The 17,908-nt window shown below is 57.5% G+C and overlaps 3 protein-coding genes and 1 long non-coding RNA gene across 6 annotated transcripts; 1 reads left to right on the plus strand and 3 right to left on the minus strand.

Annotated features, from left to right (window-relative positions):
- Positions 1–48: 48 nt before the first annotated feature.
- Positions 49–3,948, minus strand: APH1A (aph-1 homolog A, gamma-secretase subunit). 2 transcript variants are annotated; one of them, XM_048929042.1, is made up of 7 exons: positions 3,819–3,948; positions 2,665–2,835; positions 2,308–2,381; positions 2,109–2,171; positions 1,889–2,016; positions 1,311–1,434; positions 49–892 (listed from the first exon to the last, which is right to left on the minus strand). In XM_048929042.1, the coding sequence occupies exons 1-7, from the start codon at positions 3,929–3,931 to the stop codon at positions 828–830; spliced, it is 738 nt and encodes a 245-aa protein (XP_048784999.1). In that variant the 5' UTR covers positions 3,932–3,948; the 3' UTR covers positions 49–827. The 2 variants fall into 2 exon arrangements, with proteins under 2 accessions (XP_048784999.1, XP_048784998.1); XM_048929041.1 differs by having other exon boundaries at positions 2,109–2,231.
- Positions 3,949–4,167: 219 nt separating this feature from the next.
- On the minus strand, positions 4,168–6,952 carry LOC125685788 (uncharacterized). Of its 2 annotated transcripts, none has more exons than XM_048929196.1 (6): positions 6,649–6,952; positions 6,248–6,565; positions 5,576–5,842; positions 5,178–5,282; positions 4,953–5,026; positions 4,168–4,280 (listed from the first exon to the last, which is right to left on the minus strand). In XM_048929196.1, exons 1-6 carry the CDS (start codon positions 6,806–6,808, stop codon positions 4,230–4,232), a joined length of 975 nt encoding a protein of 324 aa, XP_048785153.1. In that variant the 5' UTR covers positions 6,809–6,952; the 3' UTR covers positions 4,168–4,229. The 2 variants fall into 2 exon arrangements, with proteins under 2 accessions (XP_048785153.1, XP_048785152.1); XM_048929195.1 differs by having other exon boundaries at positions 6,248–6,574.
- A 1,397-nt stretch (positions 6,953–8,349) lies between these two features.
- On the plus strand, positions 8,350–12,504 carry LOC125685820 (tyrosine-protein kinase receptor TYRO3-like). The gene is made up of 5 exons (XM_048929252.1): positions 8,350–8,533; positions 9,010–9,351; positions 9,465–9,770; positions 10,226–10,401; positions 11,233–12,504. The coding sequence occupies exons 1-5, from the start codon at positions 8,488–8,490 to the stop codon at positions 11,281–11,283; spliced, it is 921 nt and encodes a 306-aa protein (XP_048785209.1). The 5' UTR covers positions 8,350–8,487; the 3' UTR covers positions 11,284–12,504.
- A 528-nt stretch (positions 12,505–13,032) lies between these two features.
- Positions 13,033–14,993, minus strand: LOC125685821 (uncharacterized). The gene is made up of 3 exons (XR_007373514.1): positions 14,880–14,993; positions 14,677–14,790; positions 13,033–13,205 (listed from the first exon to the last, which is right to left on the minus strand). It is a non-coding gene; the product is annotated as an uncharacterized LOC125685821 (long non-coding RNA).
- Positions 14,994–17,908: the final 2,915 nt, after the last annotated feature.

Here is a 17,908-nt window from a genome sequence, read left to right on the forward strand (position 1 = left end):
ATTCCCTCCCCCCCCCACTTCACCCCATCCCATAAAATCTCAGTGCCATCACTATTAAAAGGGTTTTACTCTCAATCAAAAAAATAATTTAAGACTTGTTCCCTCCCCTGATCACACAGCAGCTCCCAGACACTTGGAAGAAAACAATACAACAGAATGGGAGAGCAGCAAGCTGGGGAGGGCAGAGCAGCCCCCACCCCTTGCTGGTTACGGGGGGGCTCTGTGGCCCCAAAACAACAGATATCATCCCAAAAACCAAAGGGGAATGGGAGCATGGGAGTGAACACTGGGGAGGGGGGTGGTCCCAGAGTCACAGCCCAGAGCCCCTCACTGGGGAAGGTGAGGGAGGGGGGTCCTCTCCCATGCCTGGGGGGCACCACAGCAGCCCCAGGGGCACCTGGATCTTCTCCCAACGCTCACCCTACAGAGAGACCCTGTAAAAGACTAATGGAAAGTCATTAACGAAGCTAACGGGAGCGCCATGGCCAGGAGGTGCCCACGAGGCTACAGCATGGCACCAGGCAGAAACTGCCCCAAAAGGTGCCCAGAGTGGGTGGCAGGGAAGGGATGGGACTCAGAGCAGAGTTTGTGCCGCAGCTCCAGGTCAGGGCGGGCGACAGGGTTTGCTCAGTGGGGCTGCAATGGGGCTGAGCTCAGCAGAGCCGTCCAGGAGCTCCAGAGGAGCAAAGCTTCCCCAGGCTGCCCTGGCACCGCTTGGAGCCCCGCAGCCTCAGCGTAAGTGAAGGCAGCACTGAGACCTCCCAGCTGCCAAAAACAGGGCACTTGGGTATGGAGGCGGCACAGGAAGGCAGGGCTGCCGTCGCTGCTCAGTCCTCAAAAGGCACCTGCAGTGCTGAGTACATCATCACTCTGCTGTCATCCTCCTGCTTGCCTGGGGAAAGAAAGGAAGAAGAGGGTGAGTGTTTCACAACACAGGGAGCAGGGCTGTTTTTTGGGGGGGGGGGGGGCTTGCTTGTGGCTTGATATAAGTCCCCCAAAAGCCAGGAGATGCAGCTGCTGCTTGGGGACAGACAGGCAGGTCTGGGTGACACCCATCCTCCCGCATCCCCTCAGCTGATGCTGCAGATGCCCAAAGCCCACAGACCTCCCTGCACTCTGGCAGCTGAGGCCGACCCACCAAAATGCCCACAGGGCACAGAGCCATACAAGATTCCGAGCTGGAAAGGACCCATAAGGATCACCGAGTCCAGCTCCTGGCTCCATACAAAAATCAGACCCCAAACAACCCCATTTAGCCACAGTGACACCCCCATATCGGGTGCCCTCTCCCTGCTCTGCCCACTTCTTACAGGAGAGGCACTTGAGGATGTTGTGGAAGGAGCCCCCAGCTGTGAAGAAGGCCCAGACGCCCATACAGAAGGTGATGATGTAAATGGGGACCAGGCTGGCCACGTACCAGGGGTTCAGGAACGTCTGCAGAGACAGAGAACAGTTAGGAACGTCACCACCTGCCAGCCACACCGGGCACCTGCAAGGCCCTTGTGAAATGGCTGCAGGGTGTGTGGAAGGGGGAGCCCCCCTGTTATGCAGCTGCCTCCCAACATGGCAGTGCTCCGTTAAGCCTGGCTAAAATTCTTGCCTACAAGTTTCCCACCAAGGGCTTAGCAAATAATCCTCCAGCTGACCCGCAGCCCTCCACTAACCCTGCTTAAATCCCACGTCCCCAAGGCACAGCAGAACAGGCTGCCCCGGCCACGAGGTGCACAAAGGGGACGGGATTTGCCCCACGCCTCTGTGGCAGAGAGGGAGCCTGAGAGCCCAGTGGGGGTCCCTGCGATCCCCTCGCTGCCCCCAGATGACGACGTCTGCTTTACTTGGGGGTCAGCTTGTGATGCAGAGGCAGTCTGCCCCAGTGCACCAAACTCACCAGCCCCGACGTAACGAGGTGACTGATGACAACCAGCCCCAAGCACCAGTAACGGCGTCTTTCGCAGGCGTCGAAGAAAATCACTCCCCAGAAGGTGTGGAGCAAAACAACAGCCATGGTAAGGAATGCTGTGGGAAGAGAGTGACACAGAACCCCTCACAGCCCCCCACGCCTCCTCCCTGCTGAGGTGGGGCAGATCCAAGCCAGCCCCCAGCCTCACCCGAGGTGATGAAGTAATACGGCGAGTCCCCATGGATCCCGACGATGCCCGGCCCGATGGAGTCTGCCAGGATATTAATGACTGAGAACACGCCACTGATGATGCCAAAGGACAGACCTGACACTGCAGAGGGGGACAAGGACATCAGGGCCGTGCTGTGCGCTGCGCCCGCCTGATGCCTGCTTGGTTCCGTGCTCACCGTACGCCATCTGCTTGAGAGAGATGGGCGACCGGCCGTCCTCACTGATCGTCGCCAGGCCTTCGTCTGCTTTCCTGCTTGGGCAGAAGGGAAAGCGTGAGGAGGTGGGGAGAAACGGGGCCTGCATGGGGATCTGCCCTGCAAAGGGAGCTGCGTCAGACAGGACGGGAAGTGGTGGTTATAAACAAGTTTGGAGTGAAGGAGAACAGCGCCAGTGCGGGATCTAAGGAGGAAGAAACTTGTGGATAAAAATCAGAGCTCTGCAGTGACCACAGCTACCAGAAAGTCACTCAGTACACAGCTTGAGAGGACCCAGGGTGAGGGAGCAGGGAGCGCTGCCCATCGACGGGCCCTTACTTGAGCAGCTTGAAGTAGGCAAATCTGAAAGCCTCCTGCAGCAGGACGGAGACAGCGGCCCCAAAGACAAGGAGGCCATACTGAAGTCTGGCATTGCCCTGATCGCTGAGATGGACCGAAATGAACCAGATGAGAGAGGCCAGGAGCAGCGACACCAGCCAGAAAAACGCTCTGCAGAGAGAGAACAGGGAGCTGAGACAGGGAACCCCGGCAGCGCTCAGGATCTGGAGGTTAAGGATCGTGCAGCTGCGACACGCTGAGCCATCAGCTGCTGCTGTGGTTTGTCTTGGCTCCAGGTCAGCACAGGAAGTTTTTGGTGGCAGAGTTTTTGCTGTTTGATCACTGCCATGTGAGACGTGACAATCTGCCCGAGGAAGCACACAGCTGAAAATCAAACAGACTCAGAGACAGAAATCTTCCTTTCTCTCTCGGGGCCACATCAACCTTTTCTGCAGACAGCTGCTGCCCTAGGAAACAGGGAAAGCTGTTCGGTTCTGCACCTCAGGAAGGCTCAATCGAGGGCCTGTCCTTGGACAGATGAGCACAGGGAGAAAAGCACTGCTCACATCCACTACTGCCTCCTTCCCAGACAGAGAACCCTGCATTAAGCCATGGCAGCGGCAGAGCCCTGGCAGGAGCTGCGACCTGGGGACCAGCAGCACCCCGACAGACAACACCTCCCCTGGGGGATGGGGGGAGGAGGAAATTTGGGGGGGGGGGGGGGGTCTTAAAGGGCTGTGCCACCAGACCTGTCCCAATAACAGCACCGGGCCTGATAACAGGGCAGGTCGGAGCCAATCCAGGCTCCTGTATCCCACGGAGGGGAGGCTTTGCATCCCTGCTGTGTCCCCACCCGTCCCTCCACGCCCCTCCAAAGACCCCCAGAGCCACCCACACCCCCCAGCCCCTCTCCAACCCCACCCGACAGCACCTCGGACCCCCTCACGACCCCCCCAGCCCCCCAACGGCTCTCCCACACCCACCTCAATGCGCCCTAAAGGCCCACTCGGCCCCCAATCCCCCCCAGCAGGCCTTAACCCCCCCCCCCCCCCTTAAAGGCTCCCGGTCTCCCAAACGACCCCCGTGGCTCCCAGCAGCCCCCTAAGCGCCTCCCTACGGGCTTAAAGCCCCCCCCCCCCAGGGTCATCTCTCACCCCGCCACCAGGATAATGACCCGCAGCGGTTCCGCCGCCACCGTCAGCAGCACGAGGGCGAGCGCGGGGCCGAAGGCGATCCCGGCACAACCGAAGAAGACGGCGGCCCCCATGGCGGCGGGGGGGGGGAGAAGGGGAGGGGAGGGGAAAGGAGGGGGCGGGGCGAGCGCGGGGCACGACGGGAGTTGTAGGCCGGAAGAGAGCGAGGAGCGAACAGCGCCCCCTTGGCGGTGGGAGGACTCGCAAAGCGTGGGGTCGTCGGGGACGTTTTGGGGGGCGGTGCGGGGACGGAAGGAGAGCAGCGCGCTGTGGGCCGGGCTGTTTTTAAACCGTAAAGGCCTTTATTTGTTCATCTTTACGTAAAGCGGGCAGGAAACCCCAGCACGGTGTTGGGTTTGGGGTCTGGTGGTGTCATGGCAGTGCGGGTCCGGATAGGGTGAGGTGTGCGTACAGCAGCTCTCCCTGTGGCACCGACACCGTCGCTGCGGCTCCGGCCCCACGATGTCCCCTGCACCGCCTCTACTGACCCCAACGCCCCCCACCATCCCCACAACGGCCTCATTGTCCCCCCCCAGCAGTGCCCCGCCATCCACCCACCAACACCCTGTTGCCACCCATTGTCTCCCACATCCCCCCATTGCCACCCATTGCCCCTCATTGCCACCCTATTGCTCCCCATCACCCCCCACATCCCCCAGTTGCCACCCATTGCCCCTCACTGACACCCATTGCCACCCACTGCTCCCCATTGCCACCCATTGCTCCCCATGACCCCCCACATCCCCCAATTGCCATCCATTGCCCCTCATTGCCACCCCATTACTCCACATCATCCCCACATCCACCAGCTGCCACCCATTACCACTCATTGCCACCCATTGCCCCTCACTGACACCCCATTGCCATCCCACTGTCCTCCACATCTCCCCATTGCCACCCATTTCCCCTCATTGCCACCCCATTGCTCCCCATCATCCCCCACATCCCTTCATTGCCACCCATTGCCCCCCATTGCCACCCGTTGCCACCCACTGCTCCCCATTGCCACCCATTGTTCCCCATTGCCCCCCACTGCCCCCCACATCCTCCCATTGTCCACCACTGTCCACCTCACTGCCCCACCAGGACCCCCACCTGTGACCCTGGAGGCTCCAGGACCGTTGGCTGATGGCCTGAAGAAGGGACAGGAACGTGGTCCCAGCATTGGGCTGCAGTGATGGGGAGGTGGAGGATGGGGAGGCATTGAGTTTGCGGGGAACTGAGGATGGCAGAGTGGGATAGAGAAGCCCCAAAGGGGTGCATAGGACAGTGGGGGTCAGCAGGGGCAGGAGGACACCCCATTCCTGCCTCACTCCTTACCTGCCCGTGCAGGGAGGAGGCAACGGGCACTGAGCCAGAGGCTGATCAGCAGCAGCAATATTCCAGCCACGGCCATTCCCACAGCGCTGGGCAATGGGCAGCCACCTGGGGACCAGTCTGTGTCCCATCACTGCCACACAGACCCCACTGTCCCCCCGGATCCTCCCGTGGACCCCCAACAGCCTCATTAACACTACAATGATCCCGTTGCCTTCCCTCATGCCTCCACTACAGCCACCATGGCCCCATTGACCCCCACACCACTCTCCTCTGATTCTCACCCCAGCACTGCACCATCTGCTCTGTCTCAGTTTCCCCCCATGCATCCCAGCTGGAAGGAGCCACGAAAGGGAGTCACCCCACCCTCCTTTTCCCCCTCCTCCCAGCCCTGTGCTCACCCACAGCCTCATGCAGCTCCATGCTCCTCTGGATGTGGGGCCCAGAAGCATTGAAGCGAACCTCACAGAATCCCCCAGCTCCCCCAGGGCTGAGCAGCAGCTCTGTGCTGTTCCCCAGCCCCAGGACCTCCTGGGGACGGTCCCCCCCCGGCCTGGAGATGAGGACGGGGCCACCAGAGGCACCCACAGCACAGATTGGGCTGAGGGGGGACTGGGGGGACCAGCGGGTGGCCAGGACCTGCACCCAGCTGTGGGTCCTCCAGCTGTCTGCAGAAAGGGAGCACAGTAGGGACCCCCCACACAGTGCCAGTGGATGTGTGGGGGGGTCTGTTCTGGGGAGGGATGTGGGGGTCACAAGTACTGGGGGAGGTATGAGGGTCCATTTCAGTGGGGAGGACATGGATGGTGGACAACAAGCAATGGGGGATCTTTGGGGGCATGCTAAGTAGAGGTCCATGGGGGTCTCATCCAGTGGGGTGAGATGGGGGTTGTCGCATCCAGTGAGGGCAGAGAGAGTCCCAACCAACGGAGGGACGTGGGGGTCCCAACCCATTGGAGGGCATGGGGTGGGGAGGAAGCAGGGGGCTGTGTGAGATGGGGCAGACTGAGGGGTCCCATTCAGTGCCTATGATGGGGTTCCCATCCAATGGAGTCCCCCCCACGTCTTCCTACCTCCCACCAGCAGCACGGTGCCGTTGCTGAACTTCAGCTTGGTGGCGATTAAGTTTGCACAGAGGTACAGAGCAGCGTCCTTGGGCTGAGCAGCCTGGATGTGCAGCACAGCGTAATCCTTCTGATACTCACAGGAGAACACATCCCGCCTTCTATCTATGCAGTTCAGAAGCTCTCGGGGCGGCTCTCCGGGTCTGTGTCGGAACCACAGCACTTTGCCTGCTCCATCCATCCACTGATCTGCCATGCATCTGATGCTCACCGCAGCCCCATGTTCCACAAAGAGGACGGGATCCGGCTGCCACAGCTCCAGCAGCACTGCAGGGACTGAACCGAGGTCACTGCCAGCCCCAACCCCCAGCACCCCGTGAGCATGAAGCCCCCCCAGCCCCAACACACACCTGTGCACAGCGGCAGCAGCCCCACGGCCACCAGCACTGGATTGAAGCAGGAACCCCTCGGTGCCATCGGTGCGGCGCAGCCCTTCTGCAGGGCGCTGCTCAAAGCGTTGGCCCTGGCTGCAACGCCTCCCTCCTGGCCACGTGGACACCACGTCCCCATCAGAGTCACTTTTCCCCTATAAGGGCCCACGGTGTCCCCAGGAGGGTCTCTATGAGGATCGTGGTGTCCCCACACGGCTTGGATGTCCCCGTAAGGGATGGAGTGTCTGTGTAAGGAATATGGTGTCCCACAAAGGAATCAGCGTCCCCAGAAGTGTCACAGTGGCCTCATGAGGGTTTCAGTGTCCCCATGAGAGTCTCAGTGTCCCCATGGGGGTCACAGGGTTCCCATGGGGGTCTGTGTCCCCATGTGGGTCTCAATGTCCCCGTGATGATCTCAATGTCCCTGTGAGGTTCTCAGTGTTCCCGTGTGGGTCTTAATGTCCCCATGAGGGTCTCAGTGTTCCCATGAGTTTTCTGGTGTCCCCACGAATGTTGTGGTCTCTCCAGGAGGATGATGGTGATCCCACATGGAAGTGGTGACCCCAGGAGTGCTGCAGTGTCCCTGTGAGGACAGCGGTTTCCCCATGAGGTTGGACACCCTACTCCTGGTCTGCAGGATTGCACCCCAGCTCCCAACCCTGCTGTTGCTGTGTGGGACTCACATTTGGGGGTTGAAAACACAAATATTTGTTTTTTTTAGCCACTCCTGCAATGCTCGGGGCTGGAGGCGGCCCCTCAAGGACCCTCTGCCTCCCCTATGGGGTGGAGGGAGAAGGCAGTCCCAGCGCCCAGCACTGCAAACCACAGCATCCTGCGGTGCCAAAGACCTTCTGGGGACGGCCATCCCCTCCCCACTGCCATCCTCGGGCTCTCACCTAAGTGACCTTTAAAGGACAAAGGACTGAAGGCAGTTTTGCTCCCCCAGCGCTGCCCGCCCCGCTCTGCTTTGCGGTCGAGCAAAGACGACAGAAATGCAGCGAACCCGACGGCCTGAGGGCAGCAAGAAGGGTGGGGGATGGCAATGACAGGGGCTGTGTGCAGCAAACAACAGCAAGGTGCCAAAACAACAAAGAGGGGGGGGGGGGGTGGGTGATAAAATGAGCGAGGCGAGCACAACCGCAGCGCTGCTCCGGCTGCAGGAACCACACGGAGCCCACATGAGCTGCTCTCACCCCCCCGTGGCCCCCAGCAGCCCGTGTCCCTCTGCATCCCCCATCCCCCGATGTCCTGCACGGCCCACGGGCAGCATCTCAGCGTTGGAGCTGCGCTCTGCGTGTCCCCATCCATGCACTGGGCGCAGGGAGTTCGGTCCCAAATCCTCAATCAGCCTTGGGGCTGTGCTGGGGGGGGGAGCAGTGCAGGGTTGAAGCCCTGGAGGAGGGGGCTGGGGGGGGGGGGGGGGGGGGGGGGGGGGGGAGGTACAGACAAAATGCAGGGAAACAAAATCTCCCCTGTATCACCAAGCTGTGGTTCAGTTCCATTTTGCCAACAAGAGCGGAGCACGCGGCCCCCACCAAGCATGTGGGCTGGGGGTGATGGGGTCAGAGCTGCACTGCTGTTCTCATTTCCCAACCTCTGACCCCTTCCCAAATATCCCCCCTCCCCTCTTTGTGCCCCCAAATGCCACCCGGGCGCATCGTCCCATCACTGCTGTCACCTCAGCCATAACCTCGGCTGCAGGATGCGGCACAGGAAGGCTCCTCCTCGGCCCCAGCGCCCCAAATCCCCCCCTCAGAGCATTCTGCAAGAGCTGAGAGCAACCTGAAGCCGTGCAGCTTTGCTCAGCGCCATCCAAGCATGACCTGCAGCCCGGCTGATGCCATTCTGCTGCTGCTGCTGCCCGGTATGTGCTGCCCCAGCCCCACTTTCCTCTCCCTGTAGCTCTTGGCATCGGCTGAGTGGTCCAAGCAGAGGGAGGGGGGCTCACACTGATGCAATTTGCTGTAGAATTTGGTTTCTCCACCAAATCCTACCCTGTTTTCTTTTACCCTTAAATTCTCCGTGCAATCTCCTGCAGTTTGAATGCGATGGCAAAATCCATTCTGATGATCCCATCCAAACCCCACTGGGCACCGCTGCCTTCCCTCCCCACGTCCCATCTTCTGCCCCCTCACATGAGGATGACACCCCTCACCCAGTGCAGGGCAGCTCTGTAGCACCCACAGGTCTCTCTGAGCCATAAATTCCCTTTTCCCATAAGATCTATGCTCTGGGCAGCAGCCAGCATCCATCAAAAGGCTCCGAGCTGCCAAATCCCAATAAAACCCCAAACGACCCCGATTTGGGGCTGCCTCACTCTCAGAGCATCTCACCCCGCAGGAGCTGCTCTGGCACAGCTGCGGATCCGGCAGAGCCCAGCACAGCTTTGGGTCCGCCCTGGGCGCACAGCAGAACTGAACTGCAGCACCGATAGTGGCTGGAATGCGAGTCGGCACCGGGCTGTGAATTGGTACCGGGAGCAGCCGGGCAGCAGATTGCAATTCATCTACCAGAGCTCAAATTCCCCACGTTCAGATGGAAAATACTCCGGGATGAGGAGAGCAGAGGGGTTGTTTTCCCTCCACATCAGCTCTGCGCAGAAGGAGGACTCCGGCTTTTATTACTGCGCTTCCACCACTCATCCCTCTGAGTTTGGGGACGGCACCAGGTTGGTGGTGACAGGTGAGCATCGGGACATCACGGGGACAAAGCAGGCGAGGGATGAGGGCGCAGCTCTGTGCTGCAGGGCTCTGGCACTGCCACCACCACGCCACCTTTGTCCCCGCTGCCTGCAGATGCCACGGAACCCACTCTCTCCATCCTGCTGCCCGTGGATGCGGATCTGCGTGAGCCACCCTTGGCTGCCATCCCTCTGCTCTGCCACCTCTATGATGTCCCCGAGGGTTGGGACGCGGTTGGCTGGCAGCACAGCAACGGCAGCTTGGTGACGGCCGCCTCCATGGATGAACGTGGCGTCCTCAGCGCCTGGAGCCTCGCCTGGCTCACAGCGGAGCGGTGGGGCGGCGCCGTGGGGTGCACAGCCACGCAGAGCAGCACAGGCAGGAGCATCAGCGTGACCATCAGCCCACCCAGCAGCACAGGTCAGCTCCCGTTGCTCTGCTCCATCCCCTGCATGCGCGGATATAACTTTGGCTACCGCTTGGGGCAGCTTTGATCTGCGCTCGCCGGTTCCGGGGGTGCGAGGCTGCAACAGATCCGAGCTCCCAACGCTTCCCATCCCATTGCTTCAGCTCAGCAAAATTCACCCAGCGAAGGATGAGGGGAGGGCACTGAGCCCATCGTTCCCCCCTATCCCCCGGCAGATCCCAGCCCCTATCAGCCCATCCCACCCCAATCCTGCCTGCTGCTCCCCATCGATCTGGAACCCCCTTTTCCCCAACTCCTCGCATCCCCACGTGCTGAAATCCCTCAATGCCCTTGGCTGCACGACCCCACACTTCTCCCCACGCTCCTCTCCTCCCATCCCTCCGTTACGCTCAGCACGACCCCTGTGTGACCACCACAAAACTTATCCCCATCTCCCCCCCCTTCACAGCGCAGTGCCTGCAGTGGCTGCCGGCGGTTCTGCTGCCCTCAGTTCTCACCATCACCGCCCGGCTGATGCTGCAGCTCTGCAAAAAGCCCCACGTTGGGGGTCCCGGAGCCCCACAGCCCCCCCAGCAGCGCAGACCCCCTTTGCCACCCCATAGAGCTGCAGGACGGAGCCAGGAGGTGAGCTGCCCCCCCAACCCAGGCTTTCTTTTGATTTATGGCTTTTTTTCCCCCCTTTTGGTCTTTATTTTTCTCTTTTTTTCCTCTTTTGTGCCCTTCTTCTGTTTTTCTCTTTTTACTCTTTTTCCCCCTCTATTTTGCCTTTTTTCCCTCTTTTTCTTTTTTTTATTTACCATTTTCCCCTCTTTTTTGCCCTTTTTTCTCTTTTTGTTCTTTTTTTTTCTCTATTGGCACTTTTTGCTCTTTTTTTTTTTTTTTCCCTGCTTTTTTTTCCTGCTTTTTCCCCCTCCTTTTTCCCCCTCTTTTTCCTCTTTTTTTCCCCCTTTATTCCTTTTTCCTTTCCCCCCTCTTTTTATTTTCCCTTTTTCCTCCTTTTGCTCTTTTTGCTTTTCCCTCTTTTCCCCCTTCTTCCTTCTCTTTTTTTTTGCTCTTTTTTCCTTCCTTTTCCTCTTTCTTCCTTTTCCTTTCTTCCCTCTTTTTTCTCTTTGTTTCTTTTTTGCTCTTTTTTGCTTTTCTCTTTTTGCTTTTTCTCTTCCCCCCCCTTTTTTTCTCTCCCTTTTTCTCTTTTTTTTCCTCTCACTTCTCTTTTTTCTCTTCCCCCCCCCCCTTTTAACCCTTTTTGCTCCTTTTCTTTTCCCCCTTTTGCCCTTCCTGCTCTTTTTCCCCTCTCCCAGCCCCTCTCTGCCTCCTCTCACACCCCAGACCCCCCCGAGGTGCAGCCGTGTGCCCAGGGCTGCCATTGCTATGGGATGTGGGGTCACTCCTTTCTTCCCAAGCAAAGACCCAGAGGAGCCCCCAGCCGTGTTTTAACACCTCCCCCCTGTTTTGCAGGCCGAATACGCAGCGGTGGCACTGAGATCCCCTTCCCCACCTTTGCAATGAGGAAAAAAAAGCAAAACAAGGGAGACCGCAGAGAAGCTCAGGGCGATGGGAGCCCGGCGGGCAGCAGCTCTGCGCTGTGAGGGTCTGCAGCTCTATGGGAACTCTGCAAAAAGGAAAAAAAATAAAAGAGGATTTGGGGGGAAAAAAAAAGGGGATTTCAGGGCTGAGTTCCCCGCTGTTGTTTCCTCACCGTGTGGGAAGAAATTCCATCAGAAAACGCGTTCCTCTTCTGGCACATCCAAAGCGAATGATGGGGGATGACAGCATCGCCGCCATGCAGGCCTCTGGAAAAGCCCATTTCAGGCTTTTCTCAGCCCAAAGCGAAAGTGCTCTGGAAAAGAACTGTGCTCCCATGCAATGCCATTGCCCAGCACAGCTCCAGACCCCCTTCGCCCCCCTAAGATCCCTATGGGGGTCTGCTACGTGCTGCTTCCCAGCCCAACTTTCAGCCCTTCCCCACATGACAGCCATTACATGGAAATGCTGGGGAAAATGGGAAAAGGTCCTTTTAAACCTCAGGAACGAAGCAAAGCTCCGTTTCTCTCCGCCTTTTGCTCGCTGTGCAGCAGCACAGAGCTGCCATGGCACACAGTGGGGACGCTCGCGGTGCTCCCCGTCCTCAGGTCCCCTCTTTCTCCTTTGCCCCAAACACTCAGCTCTGTGCTGAGCGCATCCCCCTTCCTCCCTGCTTTCCCATTCCTGAATAGGAAGCTGCTCCCAAATGTTGGGACCGAATTGTGGAGCTGTGGGAAAGCCCTGAGTGCTTCCGTGCGACTCTGAGCAGCTGCTCCTGGGGGAGAAGAAGGGAAACGAACGCATTCCAGCCTGGAAACCACGCGGGAGCGAGCGGGGCTGTGTTTAATTAAGAGAACAGAGCTTGCAAAGCAAATGGCTCCAACGTGCGGTTTCAGATCTGAGCCCCAGAGGTGCAGAGCTGCTCTCGGTGCCCATCTGAGCCTAAAAGCTGCCACAGAGCAGCGTGGAGTGGAGCCGGTGCTCCGAGTGCAGCGGATGTGGGCACGGAGAGTGGGAACCTGCAGCGCGTTGGGTTTGGCGGTTGGTTGAACCTCTGTTTAAAATGGCTTTATTTTTTTCCACTCCCAACGTCTGCCATCGCCCCGCTCAGCCCAGCCCAAAGCCAGCGCTGTTTACAGAGCAGCAGGGAAGGGCAGGAAAGCTCTGTTTAGGAGAGAAATTCCTGCAGAAAGAACAGAAATCCCCGGGAAATGCAGTGGGAAGCGTGCTCAGCTCTGTGCCCACTGGTCCCGGTCACACCATGTCCCCATCCACATGTGCCCATCCCCATCCCCAGTCCATCCCCATCCCCATCCCTACTTCCATCCCATTCCCCATTCCATCCCTCTCCCCACCTCCATCCCATCCCCATCCCCTTTCCATCCCCATCCCCACCTCCATCCCATCCCCATCCCCATCTCCATCCCCATCCCCATGTCCCCATCCCCACCTCCATCCCATGCCCATTCCATCCCCACCTGCATGTTCCCATCCCCATTCCATCCCCATCCCCATCCCCATGTCCCCATCCCCATCCCCACCTCCATCCCATCTCCATCCCCATGTCCCCATCCCCACCTCCATCCCATGCCCATTCCATCCCCACCCCCATGTCCCCATCCCCATCCCCTTTCCATCCCCATCCCCATGTTCCCATCCCCATCCCCATTCCATCCCCATCCCCACCTCCATCCCATCTCCATCCCCATGTCCCCATCCCCATCCCCATCCCCATCCCCATCCCATCACAGCTCTGGCTTTCCTCCCTGCTGTGTCCCATAGGAGCAGCTCCATCCATCCACCTCACCCCACAGTGGCTGTTTCCTCAGGAATCCTGCTAATCTCATTGTGAGCAGGACGGCCTCATTTGCCCGTGATTTTAATTTCCCTTCGAGTTTTGCTTCCTCCTATGGAAGGTGGGAAATGATGCAATGCTTCAAGCAGAGGATGGGATCGTCCACACCTTCCTGCTCCATCTGCAGCAAAGAGCCCCAGCCACAACCCAAACTGATGGCCCTGGGGGGTCCCTTACAAAACATTGCTCCCACCCTTGGCTGCCTCTCCACCTTTTGCAGATTGCTTGTAGCATTGGAGCTTTAACGCACAAAAAAGACCTAAAAGTGCACAGCTTACATAAAATGGGAATGGGGAAAATGTTGGCTTTGGCCACATTTCTTGGCTGCCCTTTGGATGATGCTGCTGTTCTCTGTTACAATTGGGTAAGAATGAACCTCAAGGGAAGAGGCTAAAACCCAAAGCGCAGAGGGAGTGCTGGGTTCCTCCAGCCAGAAAACCTGCATGAGTGCTGTAAGCAAAAATGGTGCTGGGTGGGAGGCAGCAGATCTGGAGCTCTTGGGCTTTGTTCTCATATGGGGCACTGGCAGCAGCTGAGAGCAACCCCTGGGTGCATCCTGTGCAAGCCCTGGGCACAGAGCTCCTTCTGCATCATGAAGCAGGGAAAGCAATGCACTCAGCCTCAAATCAAATGTGATGCCAAGGCTCTGTGCACTGCTCTATTGCCCCAAAGAAATCCCAATTTCATCAATTCCCCATCAGCACTGTGCTGTATGTTGAGTTGTAATCGTGACATCCTCAGATTGTAACGACCACAGCCCCAAGCCAGCAAAAATCCCTCGGAATCCGGCCTTGAGGCTTTGCCAGGAGCCTTCCTTCCCACCCCGTCAGTCCTTCTGATGAAAGCTACCAGAATCCTCCCACCAGCTCCAAAAACACAACGTTTTAACTCTTTTCTGGCTCCCCACGCTGCTGACGCAGCTCCCAGCCCCATCCTGCTGGGATTCCTCCCTGTTGGAATCTGATATCAATTTTTGGCCGCGGCTGAAGTTTTGGTCGTGATGCTGTTGAGGGTGGAGGTTTGGGACGCTTGGGAGGGGAGCTGGGATGTTTAGGGGGGGTCAGGATGCTTAGTGAGGGGGTTGGGGGCGTTTGGAGGGGAGTTGGGATCTTTGGATGTGGGGGGTTGGGATGTGGGGAGGTTTGGGGGGTTTGGTGGGGGGGTTTGAGGATGATAGAGGGGGTTTGGGGCTGTGTGGGAGGGTTTGGGGATGCTTGGGGGCTGCAGGGATGCTTGGTGGGGGGGTTTGAGGATACTTGGGGGTGGTTTGGGGGTGCTGGGGGGGGTTGTTTGGGGATGGATGGATTTGGGGACGCTGGGATGCCTTCCCATTGCACCCCCAAACCTGGTGCAACGCCAAGAGCCAGCGCAGCGCCCATCGCCGTGCCCATCCCAATGAGGGCACAAGCAATGAGAACTGCATCTCTTTCTCATCAAACCCACTTCTCCCCGCTGTGTAAGGCACAGAGTTTGCTCTGGGAGCCCCCAGGATGTTCTCCATCACCTCCACCCCATGCACTCACCTCCTCTCCCCTCCTCCTGGGTCCAGCCTGCGCTCCGTTGCCTTTTTGGAGAAGGCTCTGAACCATCCACCCCAGAAAGCAGAGCAGCAGCATTTTGCTTCCCCTCATATTTCCCTCCAAAAAAAAAAATATATATATATTTTTTCCTGTTGTGGTTTTTGTTTTTAGAGACGAGAGGGGAAAAAAGGAACTGATGCCAATACTTCTCTGATCACCGCATGTGTGGATGTGCAAAGAGCCTCCCCAAAAGAAGGCATTCCTCTGCTCCACGGGACTCAGATAACCTCAGCCTGCTGTTGGTCAGGTTTCTTCTTTCTGATAGGGAAACTGAGGCAGGAAGCGAAATGACAGCTGGAGAAAAAATAAAAATCCCCAAAGTGTTGAAGGGAGGGGGAACCGAATCCGAGAGCTCCGGCCCCAAATCAGCAGCTCTCAGCAGCACAGCCCACAGCCCAACCTGACCCCGCGTGGTGCGGGGGTCCCGGTGTCCCACATCCTATATCCCAGTGCGGGGGCAGCTCGTCCAACCCCCCTCAGTGTCATTTCCTGCCTCTGGGCTGCAGCTCCAGGACGTCTGAAGGAACTGAGCAGTGCGGAGCAGCGTCCGAAGGCGACGCCGGGGCGTATAGGATGATGAACTTTGCATGGGCATCGCTCATCCTTCTTCATTTTACATTGGGTAAAAAGGCATTTCTTTTTTTTTACTTCTTCCTATTTGCTGCTTTGGGGGTGGTTGTGATGCTGAGATGCTGAGCGGGGCTGAGGGGTTTTGGGGGGGTTTTCTCAGCAACTGGAGGGGGGCAAAAGCAACCTGAGAGCAGCTGGGAGCTCCAGGGCACAGCAAAGCGTGTGCTCAAGGTTTGATAGATTGCAATGCTTGCTGTACTGCACTCAAATGAACGCTCCGTGCAGCTGAGAGCTGTAAGAGAGATAGAAACGGGGCGAGGGAAAAGGCAGGATTGCTCCAGCTGTGCTTTGGGAAGGCAGAACTGGAGTCAAGTTGGGCAGTGGCAGCACCCAGAGCTGCTCCTGCTTCCCAGGCAGCCAAGGAATGAAGCTGGGTGTCCTTTGAAGGGTTAAATGGGATTTTGGGATGAAAGCTCCTCGCTGTGACTCCCGTATTATTTCCCGTATTATTCTTAGCGTGGCTCCAGCGTAAATACAGCAAATAGCTTTCTCAGAATGCGTGGGGAGAAAGTGCTGGGAGTTTATCCAACTGGAGCCAAAAGGAGCACAGCTTTTCCCATGGCCATAGGATGTCAGCTGGGTGGGTATGAAGTGAAATGGAACTCCAAAGATTGATGGGATGTGAGCAGCTTTAGAGGCAGGGAAATGGGATTCAGAGTCGTCATGCTCCCTAACGGTGGGGTGTGAGGCTGAGAACCACTGGGTCCAGGCTGGGGAGGTTGTAGGGCAGAGAGGGGCAGCTACCAGCCCCCATGCAACCTTAACGTGATGGGGTCAAATTGTCCGTTCCCAATTGGCTCCCTGTATACAAAAGTCCAATGTGGAGAAGGGAAAGGAGCGGGGGCTTGCCGTGGTTTGGATTGAGCTGTGTGTGCGTCCATTTATAGTGGCTTGGCAGGGAGGAAATGCCAGGTGAGCGCTCGCAGCACCCCGAGGGCACCCAGGATGGATGTAGGCACTGGGGATGAGCCCCACAGCCCCCCTTACTCCGCTCCTTTCCTTCAAATCCGTCCCTAAAATACAGGAAAACGCGACGCGGCGGCCAGCCCGTATCTTGATATCTTTTGTTCCACGACCTTGATTTAATTACGGACCAGATTGGGAATCCGTTACTCCCACGGGGGGGGGGGGGGGGGGGGGGGGAGAAGCAACTTTTGCACAAAGAGCCAATAAATCAGCGAAACCATTCCCGCAAAACCACATCCCACAGAATGCGGGGGGGAAGGCAAAGCGTTTCTTTTTTTGTTTTTTTAGGAAATGCTGAGATAGGAGAAGAGGAAATGACCAAGTTTTTATACGACTACGCATCTCACTACAGTAAGCAATCTTCGTTTTGGGCTAATTTTGTGCAAATTGAGCGATGAAAGCGAGGTGGGGGGGGGGGGAGCTGGGGTAGGAAAGAGGATTCAAAGGGCAATCCAGAGCTGTTTTGCTGGAGCTGCTCTGGCCCCTGCAGTTCTCAGCATTGCCTGAGATTGCATCCTGCCAAGCCAATGGGTTACACTGGATGTAGATGCAAAATGGGCTCACGGGGCCTTGCTTTCGTTCCAGGTGATTACTTATATGCCACTGCAGAGTACTATTATGACAACACCACGCTAATGCCCACAGTGTACACGGTGCTCACATACTATGAAGGTGAGGTAAGTCGGACTTCCTCTTCGTATTACTGAAAAAAAGTAGAAAGGGTTCTTCCACTGCAGTGAGAAATGGGTTTGAAATGTTGACTTGCAACTGTTGGACAACACAGAAGGGTTTGGGTGGAATGCATCCACGCCGCAGCTGTGATGTGCTGCTGCATGCAGGCTGTGATTCTTCCTGAACGCCCCTTTGAGCACCATATTGCTTGGGAGAAGGGATTTGGGAAAGATGGTGGTACTCCTCCAAATTCTAAGCAAACTGGAGGTCTTTGCTTTGCTAAGCTTCTGACAGCGAGAGTCCCCCAAGGGATGCTCCCAATGGGGATTGTCCCAACTGGGATGATCCTGATGGAAATTGCCCCAACTGGGATGCTCCCAATGGAGATTGCCCCAACTGGGATGCTCCCAATGCAGATTGCCCCAACTGGGATGCTCTCGATGGAAATTGCCCCAACTGGGATGCTCCCAATGGAAACTGCCCCAACTGGGATGCTCCCAATGGAAACTGCCCCAACTGAGATGCTCCCAGCTCCCCACAGGAACACTCCCAACAGAGATTATCCCAACAAAGATACTCCTGGGCACATTTATTTTCCCCAAGGCCTAAGTAAGGGGACAGCATGAAGGCAGAGGAGTTGGGCAGGGCATGAATTCTGCCACCGCACAACACAGCTCCAAACCATGCTGGTTTTGACCCATTTCTTTTCACTGACTTCCCAGGAGTATTTGGACGCGGAGGGATTACCCCTGCAGTGCCATCTGCCTCTGCTCCTCCTCCTCAGCTTCCTGCACCTCCTGCTATGATGCACCAAAGGTACAAAGCCAAGCACTCACTCCAAGCACCCCTTTAAGCCAGCAAAACGCAATTCTCTCCGAAGCAGCAGCGCTCTGAAGCACCTTTCCAC

Source organism: Lagopus muta, chromosome 29 (genome assembly GCF_023343835.1).
Source record: "Lagopus muta isolate bLagMut1 chromosome 29, bLagMut1 primary, whole genome shotgun sequence".
NCBI classification, from domain to species: domain Eukaryota; kingdom Metazoa; phylum Chordata; class Aves; order Galliformes; family Phasianidae; genus Lagopus; species Lagopus muta.